The sequence below is a fragment of the Sphaerodactylus townsendi genome, linkage group LG12, assembly GCF_021028975.2.
Source record: "Sphaerodactylus townsendi isolate TG3544 linkage group LG12, MPM_Stown_v2.3, whole genome shotgun sequence".
NCBI classification, from domain to species: Eukaryota; Metazoa; Chordata; class Lepidosauria; order Squamata; family Sphaerodactylidae; genus Sphaerodactylus; species Sphaerodactylus townsendi.
The window spans coordinates 18,797,890-18,814,725 of NC_059436.1; the positions used below are offsets into that span (position 1 = coordinate 18,797,890).

A 16,836-nucleotide genomic window follows, 5' to 3' on the forward strand; every position below is an offset into this window, starting at 1 on the left:
CAAGGTGCATCCTCCTATCCCATGACTGGTAGGTTTACTCAGGAGTATTTTTAGAAGACCTTACCAAAAGGCAAGACCCAGTATATAATTTCTACTGGACCAGCCTCATTCACATGCTTATTAACGATCTCAAAGAACCCTGTAATTTTCTGCACCCTTTTCAAAATTACGGTTTCATTTTCTACTTTCCAGTCCTCTGGTGTGGAGATCAATTTTAGTGGCAAGTTACATATTCTGATGAGAAGATAAACTTTTCGCTTGAGTCTGGTGTAAGTACCTGGCCTACATTTCCAAAGTGACAAGAGCAAAGAATTAATTCAGTTTCTCTGCTCTTCATTCAGCAGTCCTTTCTCTCCTATTTTATCCAATAGTCCAACTATCTCCGTCTGGTTTGCTGATCTTAATACATTTGAAGAAATACTTATTGTCTTAACGATTTTACCAATCTGTTCCTCAAATTCTCTTTTTGCTCACCTGTCACTTTATGGGGATTTTGTCAGAATCTCTGATTCTTTCTGTTCAGGAAAACCTTCCACATTTTAAAAGAAGTCCTTTGGCCTTTATGTTATCAATAACTTGGGTTGTTAACCACACTATCATTCGTTTGGATTTGGTACATTACTGAACTTGAGATATGCTTTCTATCTGAGCTTTAATTAATATGTCATTAAAGAGATCTATCTCTGTTGTTAAAGCATGGTTCTAACTAATTGTCTTATTTTTGTAATGTTTCTTTTTTTAAATTACCTGCAATTGTTTTAAAATTTTAGGGCAACTTTGCACCGACATAAATAGTGAACTCTCATTCTCAAGTTGTAGTTGCTCTCACCAACATTACTTGGAGCATTTGCCAAATCATCCCTTAGGGACTAGTTATCTCAAATGGGAGGCTCCCCAGCTCCCACCAGATTTTAGCTAAACCACCTTCCAAATCAAAACAAGTCATGAGATCCAAATTAGTTTATGTGTCCTCAAGAAACAAGGTATACCACACTGGTATAGACTGTAGCACAAGCTTTTCAGTAACAAACTTAAGTGGCTTGTGTTGATTTTAACTACTACATTGTGGTCCCAGGAATCTCTATAACTAATGTTTACACCACAGGCAAAAACTTATATAACTGCTGATGTTATTTGGGCCATATAGTTACATATGCACCCTTGGACTTCAATATGTAAGCTGTTGGTTCTGTTAATGACTTCTGTGATGCAGTCTTTCTGGTCAACAAGTATTTTTTTAACCTCCAGGTATTAACAATGCTGCATACTTTCCAACAGCTTCCCTTTGCATAATAATGGACACCAATACCATTTGGCTGTGATATATGTGAACTAAAGAACAAAATTTATACTCCTTTCCACATATCATAAATGATGTAGTTAAGTGATGAACTACTGAATATCTGACAAATGACCCAGAACCTTTGCAAGTTTCTAAAAAGTATCAAGAAATCCATGATGCGCAAGTGTTTTTGGTTCTTAACATTTATTAGTTTCATTATGTTGCCTTTCTTGATTACAGAGAAGACGCAGAGGCACCAAAAGCCCGATTAGTCAAGCCTGGCTCCTCTTCTTCTGGTTCCAGAAGTTCACATTCGGGTTCCTCTTCTACAAGATCAACAGCCAACAGCGCTTCCCGCAGCCAACAGACATTGTCAACAGAGGCTACCCCTCATATAACTCCAACACAGCACAGCCAGGTGAATGCAAATGGCAGGGAAGCTGAGCCAAAGAAAATTAACCACACCAACTTGGTGAAAACAGAAGCCACGTCAGCCATGGTGCCTGCACAGAGTAGGGCTTTCCAGACAGTTTGATTACTCTGTATCTGTTCAGATGTCCAGAATTCACACTAATCACCAGCCATATACCATTAGCTTAGTTTATCTAAAAGCAACTTTTCTCCAACATTCAAACACTAAACACAGAATGAAAAGACCCTCACTCTGTATTCTCTACATATTCTTTTTTGAATACACCTATAGACTTGAAAAGAGAACTCGCTTTTAGTAATTTTGCTTCCTTTTTTGCTACTAATTCTCCAAAGAATTAGGAATGTTGATTTTTTAAAAGCTGGTGTCTGGAACTAAAAAATTTTATGAGACACAAAAACCATAATATTCTAACAGAATTTTGAAGGGGACCAAATTTTCACAGTTCTATACGAAATACATACGCTCGTGAGAGATTATCTTCTCAGCTGTGGCACCAGCTTCACTGATGAAATTATTTTGATCAGTTTCAAAAGGCACTGACAATCACTTTTTGCTGAATTACATAAAGTAAAATGTTACAGCACCAAGAGAGAAATTACTACTTTGAAAGAATACCAAGCAGCAATGAGGTTTCCCGGTTCACTGGAGAGAACTTCTTTGGACATTAGAGGGTATGTATAATTTTTTTTAAGACATTAGTCCAGCATGACAAAGGCAAATTTGTCCTTTGATCTTCAAAAGCATTATCTGCTGCAGTTAAAGGCATTATGCATATCTTAATGGACTATTAGGACATGAGAGCAGAACAAAAACCTGAATTTCTTTAATATGTTTAAGTTTTCAGTTTTAAAAAATTATGATAGAAATCTCCAGAGAAAAAATATGGATAGTATACTTCTCTCCTTTACTCCAGGAAGAGGTACATGCAGTTTTAGAATAAATATTGCTTTATTTTTTTTAAAAAAAAAACCACCTCTCCCACACACAGAGAATAATGTTAGATGTTAACTAGAAAGTTTGCTTGTAAGGCAATTCATGGCCATTTTGAAGCAAGTTTTCAGACATACAAATATTACAGGCACTGCAAAGTCAATTAAAAGCAGCTTAACAACTTGAAATGTAGAGTTGATGGGCTGATGTTATCAATGATAAGAATTCAGCAATGTCTCCACAGAAGACATTTATAAGAACATCTGCAGTATAACACAATACAAGACATATTTTAATATGTATAAATGGTCTGATTTAAAGTGTTAATCATTCTATACCTGATGTACCATGGAGATTACTTCATCACTTTGCTGAGCACTTTGGAATTGTCACTTTCTGTAAGAAGATACTCAACTAGTAGTACCACTGGCCTGATATAGTAGAACAGTGACTATTTCAGGAACATTAGTGGCCCACTGAGATACTGTCAGTAAATTGACAGTGAAATATTTGGGACATTACATGTGGAAGTGAACTTTTTAAAGCAACTTTTAAAAGGGAAGCAGAGGAAATAACAGGGAAAATCTTATGTAGGAGTCTAAATACAAAAATACTTGAAGCTGGAAAGACCCATACCCCATGCATATGCCTGATTATCTAAACTAAATTTTCCCCATCTCAACCTAGGAGCCCCATGGTGCAGAGAGGTAAGATGCAATACTGCTCTGTTCACAACCCAAGATCAATCCCAAAGGATGTCAGTTTCAAGTAGCCAGCTCAAGGTTGATAAAAAGCCACCCCCCCGCCCCCACACACACACACACCTGGCACTGGAACATGCTGCGCAACATCACAACAGCATCTCAAGGCCCTTTGCACCACAGCAGGTGGGGGTCAGGGGCGTAACCAGGGGAGGAGCCTGAATTAAAAGGCTCTCTCCCAGCCTTTGCCAGCGTTCCGCCAGAAGCCCATCTGTCAAACTTAAACTGCCCTTTTGGGTCCATTGAGGCCCATAGAGACTTCTTGGCAGCAGGGAGGCTTTTTGACTGCTGGGAAGCCTCTTTTGGTGCGGTGGCTGGGTGCCTGGCTCGTGGATGGGGCTGCCCGACTTCCATCTTTCCATGGTCAGTAAAATGAGCACCCAGTTTGCTAAGTGTTGACTGGGGAAGAAAGTGGCAAACCACCCCGTTAACAGTCTTCCTAGTAAATGCTGTGAAGTCACCCATGTTCAGTAATGACCCAGTGCTTGCACAGGGGGACTACTTTTGCCTTTTATCAACCAAGGAAGTAGCTGGAGAGTCTTAACACAGAGAAAGTTAAACACAGAACATACGGATAACTGAAACAAGTAACTTTAGATAGAGCTAAATTTATCAAGTAGATCATAATAACAGTGGTAAAAAAATTATGATTTATCCTAAACTATTTCCAGACAATTCCAATCAGCAACCTATTTAGTGCATATGCTAGTCTATATCTACTGAACTACTCTAAATTAGATCCTCTGCTAAGAATTTTCTATACAACATAATCATTATCCACATTACATGCACATGACCCATGCCCCTACTATTGGAAATAGATTCACCAGCCAAACCTGCCATTTTAGATGCTACTGTTTAAGAAACCATTCCATGATATTATAGGCAATAATTAACTAAAATTCACAGATATTAGACAGAAAAAATGAACTTTATAAATAAAGGATGGGCACAAGATTATTTCAAGACATCCAGAATTCACTTGCTAAGGAATGTAAGTGCAATGGCTTTTGAAATCAATACGACACTAAAAGCTACTTCAGAAGGGAAGCTACACTCATTTTATGAGATACCAAACTTTGTTTTGTAAAATATTGTATTTAAAGCATTTAATGTTATCTTGTATATCCATTACATTTAGTGTGGTTGCATACATCTTCTCTTATTTTAGTTCCTGATGGGTAAACTTACAACACCATTCAAAGTTGATTTGCATCCTTCCAACTAAATCAATTGATGCCACAGAAGTATAATTCTCCTTAGGATGGTACTGTAAGTTTACTTCCCTTCTGTCTTCTATTACTGTGGTACTTGTACTTGGAATGAGCAATACAAAAAGGGAAGCAAATATTTATTATCGATTCCTTTGAATCAACAATTTAGTAAGACTGTTTTGTTGTTCTTTTTAAATAAAGATACTGCTGTGCAAAACTGCAGTTTTAAAAAACTCAAAATAGTGTCTTAAATTTACTATGTAACTAGCACTCTCAGCTAGAGATCTACATTGTAATTTTTTTGACCTTGCCACTCAGTGATCCCAGCTCCTTAAACCCCTATTCAATTAATGTTCCCACCTTAATTTTACAGTTTTAAGAGACTGTTTGAAACTGGGAACAGAATAGCATCATGGCAATGAAGGGATGTGAAAACTGGGAGAAATTGCCTCTAGCTGGCTTGAGAATTGTAGTCCTTTGATCCCGAGAGGTTTGATATATGGGAAGAGGGAGAGGTGTTCTATTTCTGGTGGCTGAGGGGGAGGTCTTGGGAATCTACACTACATTAATAACAGCCAACTCTTCCATGATACTTTAAAATACACAGTTTCATACTGGCATTTTTTTAGTTTTTAGTTTCAAACTTTTTTAGTTTGAAGCAGATTTTATCATCTTTACTCTCAGTTAGACAATGCATAATACATAAAATACATGATAGAAATGTATACGGTATGGTCAAAGACTACTAGGAAATGCAAGAAGTAACAGCAGTAGGTGTATGACGTTTCTTTGCACAAAACTAATTGCATCATTTGCATAAACCACTCCCAACAGCAATTGCTGGTTTCATACTACTATATATTGCAGCAACAATATGCTTTTAGCATATTTAAACAGACTGAAAAACAGCAATAAACAACAGCTACAGCAAAATGAAAGATTTCAAGCTACTGGATGTACACATCTCCAAGAAATTCTACAGATCAGATAGACAACAAAAACGCTCTTCTGTTAGGGGAAAATAGCTGTAAGAAATAAATCCCGTGGGGTCTTGTTAGAAGCTATAAATTTCCATCTGAAATAGTTTAGCCATTCTTATAAACTTACAAATAGCTCCTACCAAAAAAACAACTCACAGGTTCCTGACAATCATAAAACAATCCCTCAGTGCCAGAAAGAGAAATAACATGAGATTCTGCATAAAGAATCTTCCCATAACGAATCCATGTGAAGAAAAATAAAACTTAGATTAACATTTCTATATAAATGGCATGTTAGCATAGAAGAGGGGGAAAACCCAAACTATATACTATAGGTATAGAAGAAGCATCCTCTGTGATGATTTTAAGGGATTAGAAGAGAGATTAGAAAGAGACTGCTGAATTACAGCTAATAATGAAGATCAAAACAATGCATTCTTCGGGACTGAATACAATGCATTCTCCAAGTTTACTACCGGACTGAATATCACACCTAATCCAGTCATGCCTACTTACAATCTAGCTGTATCGGAAGAAGTGACATGCAATTTGGGAAAGCTCACAGCCTGCCAGAAATTTTGTTAGTCTTCAAGTTGCTACTGAAGTCTAGCTCTTTTCTAACTGCCACAGACTAACTCAACTATCCACTGTAGTCTGTGATGAAACAGCTATGACTTCAAAAAAAACTCAGTAGGGGGGAAGAAACCATACAATGCATGACGCTCTAAAGATAACTTCTGCAAACTGCTTTCATATGCCATCAATGGTGTAAAGCATAGCCTCTGTGTTAAACCAGCTAGGTTCCAATGTACTCCCAATTCCTTACTCCTCATCCCTGAAAAGCATACAGCAGGCAATTTTGCTTGATGTATTTAATCAAAAAGATGTGGAGTGGGGAATTCCAATTTATGAAAAAGCCTCATAAGATTTGTAAAAATGTAGGGCAGAAACCAGATGCTGTGAAAAACATTCAAAATGTGGATAGAAATATAAAAATCCCTGCAATGTTAGGAGAATAGAAGCTAGTACTGTCAAAGGTTTTCACAGCCAAAATCAACTGGCCATTGTGGGTTTTCCAGGTTGTGTGGTCGTGGCCACATAGCTTATTATTTTATGCAGGAGAAAATATACCATTGAACACAGGATCTGTGATATCTTTTCAAATCTCCATTCTAAACCTTTTTATATCCACTGGACTTCTGTAATGCTAAAACTGTACTCCGAAACTACAAAAATATAGACAGAGATATATTTGGAAAAGCACTTCAGACCCTCTACATGTGCCACAAGCTCTTCTTTTCCCATTTCCTCCCCACCAACCCCACTTGATCTTAATACCCAGTTATTACTATTATTATTTCATACATACATATACGCTGGTTACTAGAGGGGAAAAGATGACGTCTTTCAATAATCATAGTAAAACCTTGGACCTTCCCTGCAGAACTTGTTTTAATCATCAGGCCTACACCCTGGAATACGTGAATGAAGGCCTGCCTTTAAGAAAACCAGACTAGTCAACACATATCTGGATTATGGAAGTCAGAACTCAAACAAATGTAGTTTCCAGGAAGGGTGGAGGATTTTCAACATCATCACTAAGATGCATATGAAAGTAAATGATAGGACGCTGACTCACAGGAGCTCAGAAATGCTCCGTCTAGATAGAACTTCCCTTAAATTTTGTCAAATGACCTCTTACAAAAGAGTGCCTTTGAGCATGATGTAACTTTCTCCAGAGAAAGGCACAAATGAGGCCTGCTGCTCTTTTCAGAAGTTACAGGTGTTTTATCTAGCACAATTCTCAGATATCAGCAGCGGTGGGATAGGAAAACAGCTTCAAACCCCACTTGATCACATCACTTTGAACCTGTCACCCACACACTCTTCACCTAGCCTACCACACAGGGTCGTTGCCAAGGGGTAGAGTTTCGGAACCAGTAAGCTCGGTTCGAATCCCAATTCATGTGATGTAAGCTCCCTGAGTAACTGTGAACCAGTCATACTCTTATCCCAGCCTACCTCCCAAGATTGTTGTGAGAATAAAATGAAGCAAAGAGGTAAGCAAGCTGCTTCAGTCCCCCCTGGGGAAAAAAAGCCAGATATACAAGGGGGGTAACAAAAGCCACTGAGACTTCCTCAGAAACCGGATAGAACGGGATAAAAGCCGGGGGGGGGGGGGGGGGAGAAGTTGAGACCTAAAAGTTAGAGAGGATTCGTATCATCTACTTTGACGTAAATATTTATTCCGGCCAAACAACCCTACGCGACCTGCACGTCCTTATTTAACCCCCCCATCTTGGCGCTCAGCCAGGGGCCTGCAGCAACTCAGCTTCCTCGTCCGCCATTTTGGCTCCCTTTCTTTCTTTCTTTCCTCACAGTGCCAGAAAACGGCAATCGCCACCCTTCCCGCCCGCTGAGGTAACCAGAAATCTGATTGGCCAGTCAGCCCGCGCGTTCCCAAGACCCCACGATCTGATTGGCCAATTTGATCCCCTCACGTCATAACTCCCTTCCAAGCGCGCGCTCCCTTCCCCCCTCGTCTATCGGCCGTTATGTAAATTCCCGATCCCAAATTCCGACTACGATTGACTCCGCTCCATACATAGAGACCCTCCCCCAACCCCCACCCGCCTATGCAAATATTCGGCGATCGACGGGCTTCTATAGGCTCGTGGTGGCTCCGCTGGCTTCCTTGCGGCTCCCGACCCACGCTCGCTCTCGCTGTGGGAAGGAGGAAAGTTCTAGAAGAAAAGAGGAGGGCGGGGTAGAAAGAAAGGGAAAGAGTCAGCGAGGAAACGAAGCCGGCCGGCCGGCACGGTGAATCACTCCCTTTCCCCGCCTACTTTGCCTTCCACTATTGCGTCACACAAGCCGCGCGCACGGCCTCTCCGCTCATTGGCTGGCGGCGCCGCCAGGCCGGGGACAAGCCAGGCAGGCGACGCGTACCGATTGGCCCGGTGGCCGGAAAGGGGCAAGGCCTTTCTGGAAGGTTCTCCGGGGTTTTATAAAGCCCACAGGCAGCGGGGGGAAGTCGCTTTGATACTGCAGGTCGCGTGGTGTGTGGGTCTTTGCTGTGCACTGAGCCGGTAATGTATTGGGGGGGGGGGGGAGAAAGGAGGGAGGAGGAGGCTTTGTTCTCTCGCGCTCCGCTTTGTTGCCTGCTGATCCGTCCCCGCACTCAGTTTATGATATGGGGTGGGTGGGTAATTTGGTAGGGACAGCTTTAATTGTCTTGGATCCCCCCCAGTAGCTGAGTGGTCACGTGGTGGGGGCTTGCTTTGTGTGCCCCTTGTTAGCTTTATAAACACCGATCTAATTGTGACACTATTGCAAAAACGTTACTCATGTTCTCCCTTGCCAAATCTAAACATCCGTCATGGTTCCCTTTGCAATATCTGGATGTTGCAATGAGTAGTGAAAAAGAGGGAGGGATGCGAATTTGATGGGGGGGGGGAATATGCAGTATGGGGGAGAAGGGCGCGGTCCCGCTGGATAACCCAGGCGAGTGGCTCGGCCTTCCTCCCTCTTTCCCCATTTGCTGTGGGTGGTTTTCCAAGAAATCCCCTTTGAGCAACAGCAAGGCTTACTGGCGTGGGTGGGAGTCACAGGGGCAGCAGGGGGCGAGAGCGCCTTCCGGAAGGACACGTGTCGCTGGGGCATGAATCTCCTTTCATTATGTAACCGAAAGTTGGTTGTCGGAGGCTAAGCCGTAATTTGCAGCGGGCGTTCGCCAGCCCGATGTTGCGCTTCCTTGCTCCCGAGTTCCAGCCCGGGAGCCTGGCACGCTTAAGTCAACGAGGGGCCGCTTTGACGGCAAAAGGGGCCAGCATTGAAAGTTAGCAAGATTGCCGGAGGCTAAATTTTGCAGAGCCCAAAAGGTCCCTTTTGCGGGCGGGGGGGGGGGGTGTCTTGGCCTCTAGGAAGCTCCTGCCCTCCCAGATGCTCGAGGTCTTCTGCTTCAGACACACACACGACTGCAAGGGAATGAACCCGATCCTTTCTGAATATCCTCCCCGGCTCCTTGAGGTGGTGCTGTTATTCGGCTGTAGCATCTTCCAAAAATGGTGGCGGCTTCCAAGCCGGGGGGGTAGGAACTGTGGTGCGCAGAGGGAAGGGCTGCAGGGTTTCTTGCGGGGCGGGGGTCTTTGGAGCAGTCATCTTCGCCCAGAGAAAGGTTGTCTTTCCCCCATGGCGGACCGTTAGGGCCGAGCAATGAAGCGGCAGGGGCCGGCTGTAAAAGCGGTGCGAGGAATGTGGTTGCCGCAGGCCGGGAGAGGCCGCCATTTCGCCGCCTGCTCGCTTTCTCTTCGTCTCCCCCCTCCGCACGTGCTCAGCAGCGCGCTCTGCCGGTTCCGGGAGGCACCGTAGCACGTGTCTCGGGCTGGCACCGCCCCCTTGCGGGACTCCCAAAACTCTTCTCGCGGCTCCTGGCAAAAGGCCGAGGGGCATGCTGGGAGATGTCGTTCAGTCTTGCGGCGTCCCACGTGGGCCGGCGTTCTCCGTTTCCGGGCAGAGCACGTGGTGCGTCTTCAAGGTCGCTCTGATCTTGAGCTCCACCCAGAAATCGGAGGGGGGAAGGGCCGGCCCACAGGCTGAGGGCTTAATGGGGAGGTATTATTGGCCAGTATTAAGCAGTTAACAATTTTGAAACAGATGCTTGTTTTGTTGCAAGTATTTATTTCCCCATCATCAGGTTAGCAGCATCATGTAGTAGTGCAAGTGCTGTATGCTTATTAAAGACAATTAAGGGAAATAAGGGCCTGCTAAAATCATAATGAAAAAAGGTGATATACAGTTACCTTATATAATTTTGTTTAATATCACAACTGCCAGTTCTTTGGCTGGTTGTTTGTCTCAATTCAGGCTTCGCCCAGAGGCCTATGATGATGCATCACCAAAGTATTTGTGCGGATCCCTCTTATTATGTATTCCTCATCCTTTTCAGTAGTCTTAATTGAAGATTTAGCTATTTTAGTGTCATAACTGGGTTTTTTTTTAGCCTGTTCATCACAGCTGGCTGAATTTTTTTTAGCTATTTGAAATTTATTACTATTAAAGTTGAACTGCAAATGTAATGTTTGCTGAGGTGTGCTTTTTTGCAGTAGTTTTAGCTAAGTGGTCTAATCTGAAATCTCTTTTTATGTTTGCAGCTACCATGTCTAAGGGACCATCAGTTGGGATTGATCTTGGCACCACTTATTCCTGTGTTGGTGTATTCCAACATGGCAAAGTGGAAATCATTGCCAATGATCAGGGTAACAGAACCACACCAAGTTACGTTGCATTCACAGATACAGAAAGGCTAATTGGAGATGCCGCAAAGAACCAAGTGGCAATGAACCCCACCAACACGGTTTTTGGTAAGAGAAAGTTCCAACTACTTAATGAATGAACCTCTCAATCTGCAACATTTGTTTGCATCAGCTATATGTTTAGCTGGGGTGAAACTCACTGAAATAGAATTGCTTAATGACAGCTTTTTCCATGAATTCTTAATAACGTGAGCTATAAGGCTTAATTCTAATTATTACGATGCAAACAGGAGGGGTATTTAACATCTTAAAAGCTTGTGGATTTATGGAAGATTTTGTGAATCTTTTTGAAGTTCTAGAGATCTCTACTTCCGAAAGCCCTAAAGTGCAGTGTTGCATTTGACAATACCATCATCCAATTTTCCATTAAGGTGTAACTGATTCTACATGCAAACTTTCTTTACAGATGCCAAGCGCCTGATTGGTCGCAGATTTGATGATGCTGTCGTCCAATCTGATATGAAGCACTGGCCTTTTAATGTTGTGAACGACGCAGGCAAACCGAAAGTTGAGGTGGAGTACAAAGGAGAAACAAAAAGCTTTTATCCAGAAGAAATATCTTCCATGGTGCTAACCAAAATGAAGGAGATTGCTGAGGCGTATTTGGGAAAGGTGAGGTTTTGAGCACCCCAGTTGAATTGAGCTCTAGAATTGAGGTGAATGCTTTATGAATTTATGCACAGTTCTCAACTTCTGCTCTTTCCTTTCTAGACTGTTACAAATGCAGTGGTAACTGTCCCTGCTTATTTCAATGACTCCCAACGCCAGGCTACAAAAGATGCTGGAACCATTGCTGGTCTCAATGTGCTTCGCATCATCAATGAGCCCACTGCTGCTGCTATTGCTTATGGTCTAGATAAAAAAGTGAGTGGAAAGCAAATACAGTTGGTGGGAGGAACCTTGGGTAGGGCTGCCCCCTTTTGACTTCATGACATAACTTCCTTTTGTTGTGCCTGTCTAGGTCGGTGCTGAGAGGAACGTCTTGATTTTTGATCTTGGCGGTGGGACTTTTGATGTCTCTATCCTCACAATTGAGGATGGCATCTTTGAAGTGAAGTCCACTGCAGGTGACACCCATTTGGGTGGCGAAGACTTTGACAACCGAATGGTTAACCATTTCATTGCCGAGTTCAAGCGCAAGCACAAGAAGGACATCAGTGAGAACAAACGGGCCGTTCGCCGGCTCCGCACTGCCTGCGAGCGTGCTAAGCGTACCCTGTCCTCCAGCACTCAGGCCAGTATTGAAATCGACTCCCTGTACGAGGGCATCGACTTCTACACCTCAATCACAAGAGCTCGTTTTGAAGAACTGAATGCCGACTTGTTCCGCGGCACTCTGGATCCTGTGGAGAAGGCCCTGCGGGATGCCAAGCTAGACAAATCTCAGGTGCACGATATCGTGCTTGTTGGTGGATCCACCCGAATCCCCAAAATCCAGAAGCTCCTTCAGGATTTCTTCAATGGCAAAGAGCTGAACAAAAGTATCAATCCTGATGAAGCTGTTGCTTATGGCGCAGGTAATTAAAATTGTTAAGTTTTTGATAGTCAAGGGCTTTCACGCCCAGAATCACTAGAGTGTTGTGGGTTTTCTGGGTTGTATGGCCGTGTTCCAGTAGCAGTTTTTCCTGATGTTTCACCTGCATTTGTGGCTGGCATCTTCAGAGGATCCTCTCTGGAAACCCGGAAAACCCACAACACTCTTGTTAAGCTTTTGACAAGCTTAAAGCTGTAATATTGCCTACTGCTTAAGCTCATGTGTGGTGTTTTCTATGAGACGCAGGAGCTTTACTGTTGACCTGGTTTCTAAAGCTTATTCACTTAACAGAATTAGCCAAAATTCATGAGAGAGCAGATTAACGCATTTAATTAAAAGTCAGTTTCTCATGCGCCTGTTTTTCTTTTTGTAGCTGTCCAGGCTGCAATTTTGTCTGGGGACAAATCAGAGAACGTTCAAGACCTGCTGTTGCTGGATGTCACTCCCCTGTCCCTGGGCATTGAAACAGCTGGTGGTGTCATGACGGTTCTGATCAAGCGCAACACCACAATCCCTACCAAGCAGACCCAGACATTCACCACATACTCTGATAATCAGCCAGGTGTACTGATACAGGTATGAATAGCACATCTTTTTGGATTATGTGGTTCAACTTAAAATCAGGATGCAGTAACATGTTAAGTTTCAGAAAAGTTTTATGCCTAAATACAATTGTGTTGAGTTATTCAAAGTTGCTTTGAGGTGGTGCTTAAGTGGTAAGATAACTGCACAGATTTGGCCGCAATGATGAAAGTGTTTCCAAAACCATTCGTAGTTTCCACCAGAGGTCGAAAGACCCGTGTTGGCCTAAAGAACCTTCCTTGGATGTCTGAGCGACCATCTAGTGCACACTTTTTATTTTGACTGAATTAGCTTTCAAAGAAATGAATTCTGGGAAGGTGCCCCCTTTCAGAAGCTCAAAGGTTAATTTGTATCTTCAGGTTTATGAAGGGGAGAGAGCAATGACCAAGGACAATAACTTGCTGGGCAAGTTTGAATTGACTGGCATCCCTCCAGCCCCGAGAGGTGTACCTCAAATTGAAGTAACGTTTGATATTGATGCCAATGGTATCCTCAATGTGTCAGCTGTTGATAAAAGCACTGGAAAGGAGAACAAGATCACTATTACCAACGACAAAGGTAAGTGCTGATAAAGTTTCCGTTATGATCTAGGAAGTGCCATGAATTCAGATGTCCTTTGCTTGTTTATACAAAAATCACATCTTAATTTACGATAAAGTGAGTCTATGGCACAGTTACTATTTTTTCTGTTCACGTGTCTCCTAGTAAATTGCTTTGTCTAAAGCGTGCAGCAACAAAGCAGTACAGCATGTCCTGTGTGTACTGGCATTTACAAGGAAAAAAACAGCAATGCACTATGTAACAAAATATAGCCTCATTGCAATAACAGTTTACAAAACATGTAGTGTATTACAAACAGCCATATATAGTGCATATGTAAACCAATACTACAAGGTTACACAAGTCAGAAGACAAGCTCAAAAAACCAAAGGTCTTGTAACCAGAAGGAAACCAATTGCAGCAATGGCAATGTCTGGAGACAATGATTCTTAGTTGCGTTAGCAGACACAAAGGCCAAGAAGAAATGTTTCTGGGTTCAGGAGAAGCCAATGGCAACAGCTGTAAATCGGCTTTGCTCTTTCTGACATTCAAAACTTTTCCCAAATGCATGCCATATTTATACTTTGTGTTGCTGTATTTATAGAGAAATGAACGATACAGTCTATATGCATATTTCATACAATGCTTTTATGTGTCAGCATAGCGTACTTCCATCTTAAGGTGAGATGAAGTGTTCTGTTCATTCCAGCGTTCTGAACTAATTGAACATTCCAACAACTACGTGAATTGCACAATATGTATGAATATTTATGCACCATAGCAGAATAATAAATATAACATTTTACCATAGCACAAAATTTAGAAGCGCTAGTAGTTGTCTCCCTGGCCAATTCACATGCATGAAGTGCATAGCAGCAACACAATGGTGAGTCCTGAGCCAGCGGCTAAACTGAAACTTGGGTCTCTTTTTCCTTGTAGGCCGTCTCAGCAAGGAAGACATTGAGCGTATGGTGCAGGAAGCAGAAAAATACAAGGCTGAAGATGAAAAGCAGCGAGATAAGGTGTCGTCCAAGAACTCGCTGGAGTCCTATGCTTTCAATATGAAGGCGACTGTTGAAGATGAGAAACTTCAAGGGAAAATCAGTGATGAAGACAAGCAGAAGATCTTGGATAAATGCAACGAAATAATCAACTGGCTGGATAAGAATCAGGTATGGACCTTGGGAGGGAATAGTTCTCGATGCTGTCCAATTTTTAATGGCATGGGGTGTTTCTGCTAACCTTGTAGTTGCTGCCAGATCTGTTAATGGGCTGCTTGGCAGCATAAATGAAATAGGCAGATGATTTTAGCTTGGTAAGTGGTTCTAGAAACCACTGTAGTGACTTTGTGCTTGGGATTGAAGAACAGTAACATGGTCGCAATGATGAAAGTGTTTCCAAAACCATTCGTAGTTTCCACCAGAGGTTGGAAGACCTGTGTTGGCTTAAAGTACCTTCCTTGGATGTCTGAGCGACCACTTCATCATGTATTCCTTGTCTTAACATCTGATGGTCTAGTTCTCTCTTGTCAAATGGCAGCCAAGAGCTCTCCAGCCACATTTACCTGGCATTTCTTCAACTCAGAGTTGGAAGGGGTGTAAAGGCCATCTAGTTCAATCCATGCAGAATCACTTAGAAATCAAGAGGGTTAACCATGCTTCCTTGTGGGTTTGTGTTATACTTATCCTATAGACACCTACACAGCATGTTTCAATGATTTTGGATAATAGCAACTAGAAGGGGGGGGGGTCTCTGGAAGAACTGCATCCTGGCATGTTCATATGATGTTTTAGCTCTACTGTTGAAAATCCCAGCTTTGTGTCTAGGCAGGCATCTTCAAAATGACCTGTTTACCACTTGTGACCCTTGTTCCCTTTCCTGTATTTTAGACTGCTGAGAAGGAAGAGTTTGAACACCAGCAGAAGGAGCTGGAGAAGGTTTGCAATCCCATCATCACCAAGCTGTACCAGAGCGCTGGTGGGATGCCTGGAGGCATGCCCGGAGGCTTCCCTGGTGGTGGAGCTCCCCCTTCTGGAGGAGCATCTTCTGGACCAACCATCGAGGAGGTTGATTAAGATTTTGAAATGGCATTCCACAGAGCACCTTCAGGAATGAAGGACTCATACAAGGGCATTCTTTATGCTTTGAACGTGTGCACAGGGAGGGGAAGGCAAACAACTTTTGCACTTTACCAGTACTGTAAAACAAAACATGAAAATGCAACTTGTCTTAATAAAATGAACTTATTTAATTGGCAACATTAAAGATTTGTTTTTTGTGATTTTCTTATTTGTAATAATCTGCTCCAGTGTTCACACCTAACCTCTGGCTTGGTCTGAAATAGCGTGAATAAGCTTGCAGATGCAATATAGTTAGAGAAAATGCTCTGCAAAGAGCCACCCTTGAGAGACATGTGAAGTACCAGCAGGCTTAAAATTTAAATTCATGGACTAATAGCTGACTCTGACCTAATACAGTTATCCCTTCCACATAAGGGGTTATGGGGCATCTCCCCCCACCTTCAGTGACGTGAAAATTTCCCCCCTTCCTTTCATGCCAGAGTAGTCTGATTTTTGTTCTTTTAACTTCTAAAAAGTAGTAGTGTATATTTATGGTATTAACATAAAATATGTTGATACTATGCAATACATATATTTTATGCACTTCTGAGTTTTTAAACTTTTTCTGTATCATTTGTGGGCCTTTGTGTGTCATCTGACTTCTACACAACTCCCAAAAATTCCCATTGAATTTCTTATGCCTACCTGCAATATATCAAAACTAAGATGGAGAAGGGGTAATTGTATTGCTGTTCCACACAAACCTCACCTGTAGTTACCGATGAATGTTGTAAGGATGAGCTAGGATTAAACACTCCTTTAAAATAAAGCAGTATAATAGTGGTTGCTTGAACGTTAAGGTACACTTGTGGGAAAGTTTGACTCGGGTTTCTAGGGTGAAGACTTAGTAGAACGCTAATGAAAGATTTGAGTTACATATATGCTCTTAAGCAGCTTAGTGTTAAAAGATTAAGGGGAAGATACTTTGGTGGTTTAACAACCTCTAAGAATAGCACCTTTGCATTTCCTCTGATGAAAGGGGGCCCAGTTCCTGTGACCATACACATTTGGTGAACAAACTGAATAAGTCTTGGATTGACCATCTAAGCAGAATTGAGCTGGTTGCCGTAATGTGCAGTGGAGTTTTCATAGGCCTCAAATTCTCCACTTTTCTGGTCCCTTTGAACGAGGTATTGCAGCATTGG

At 42.3% G+C, this 16,836-nt stretch overlaps 2 protein-coding genes and 2 non-coding genes across 4 annotated transcripts in view; all 4 read left to right on the plus strand.

The window, feature by feature from the left end:
* The window catches only part of LOC125441899 (CXADR like membrane protein), a 71,079-nt gene extending 66,219 nt beyond the window's left edge, over positions 1-4,860 (plus strand). Inside the window, exon 7 of the mRNA XM_048512887.1 lies at positions 1,523-4,860. Coding sequence (XP_048368844.1) covers positions 1,523-1,817 — 295 coding nt within the window. The 3' untranslated portion in view covers positions 1,818-4,860. The remainder of the gene's footprint in view (positions 1-1,522) is intronic.
* Positions 4,861-8,537: 3,677 nt separating this feature from the next.
* HSPA8 (heat shock protein family A (Hsp70) member 8) lies at positions 8,538-15,836 on the plus strand. The gene is made up of 9 exons (XM_048512886.1): positions 8,538-8,689; positions 10,754-10,963; positions 11,322-11,527; positions 11,627-11,779; positions 11,877-12,432; positions 12,823-13,025; positions 13,391-13,589; positions 14,511-14,743; positions 15,461-15,836. Exons 2-9 carry the CDS (start codon positions 10,759-10,761, stop codon positions 15,644-15,646), a joined length of 1,941 nt encoding a protein of 646 aa, XP_048368843.1. The 5' UTR covers positions 8,538-8,689; positions 10,754-10,758; the 3' UTR covers positions 15,647-15,836.
* Positions 13,189-13,286, plus strand: LOC125442317. The gene has a single exon (XR_007245972.1). It is a non-coding gene; the product is annotated as a small nucleolar RNA SNORD14 (small nucleolar RNA).
* LOC125442316 lies at positions 14,949-15,046 on the plus strand. The gene has a single exon (XR_007245971.1). It is a non-coding gene; the product is annotated as a small nucleolar RNA SNORD14 (small nucleolar RNA).
* Positions 15,837-16,836: the final 1,000 nt, after the last annotated feature.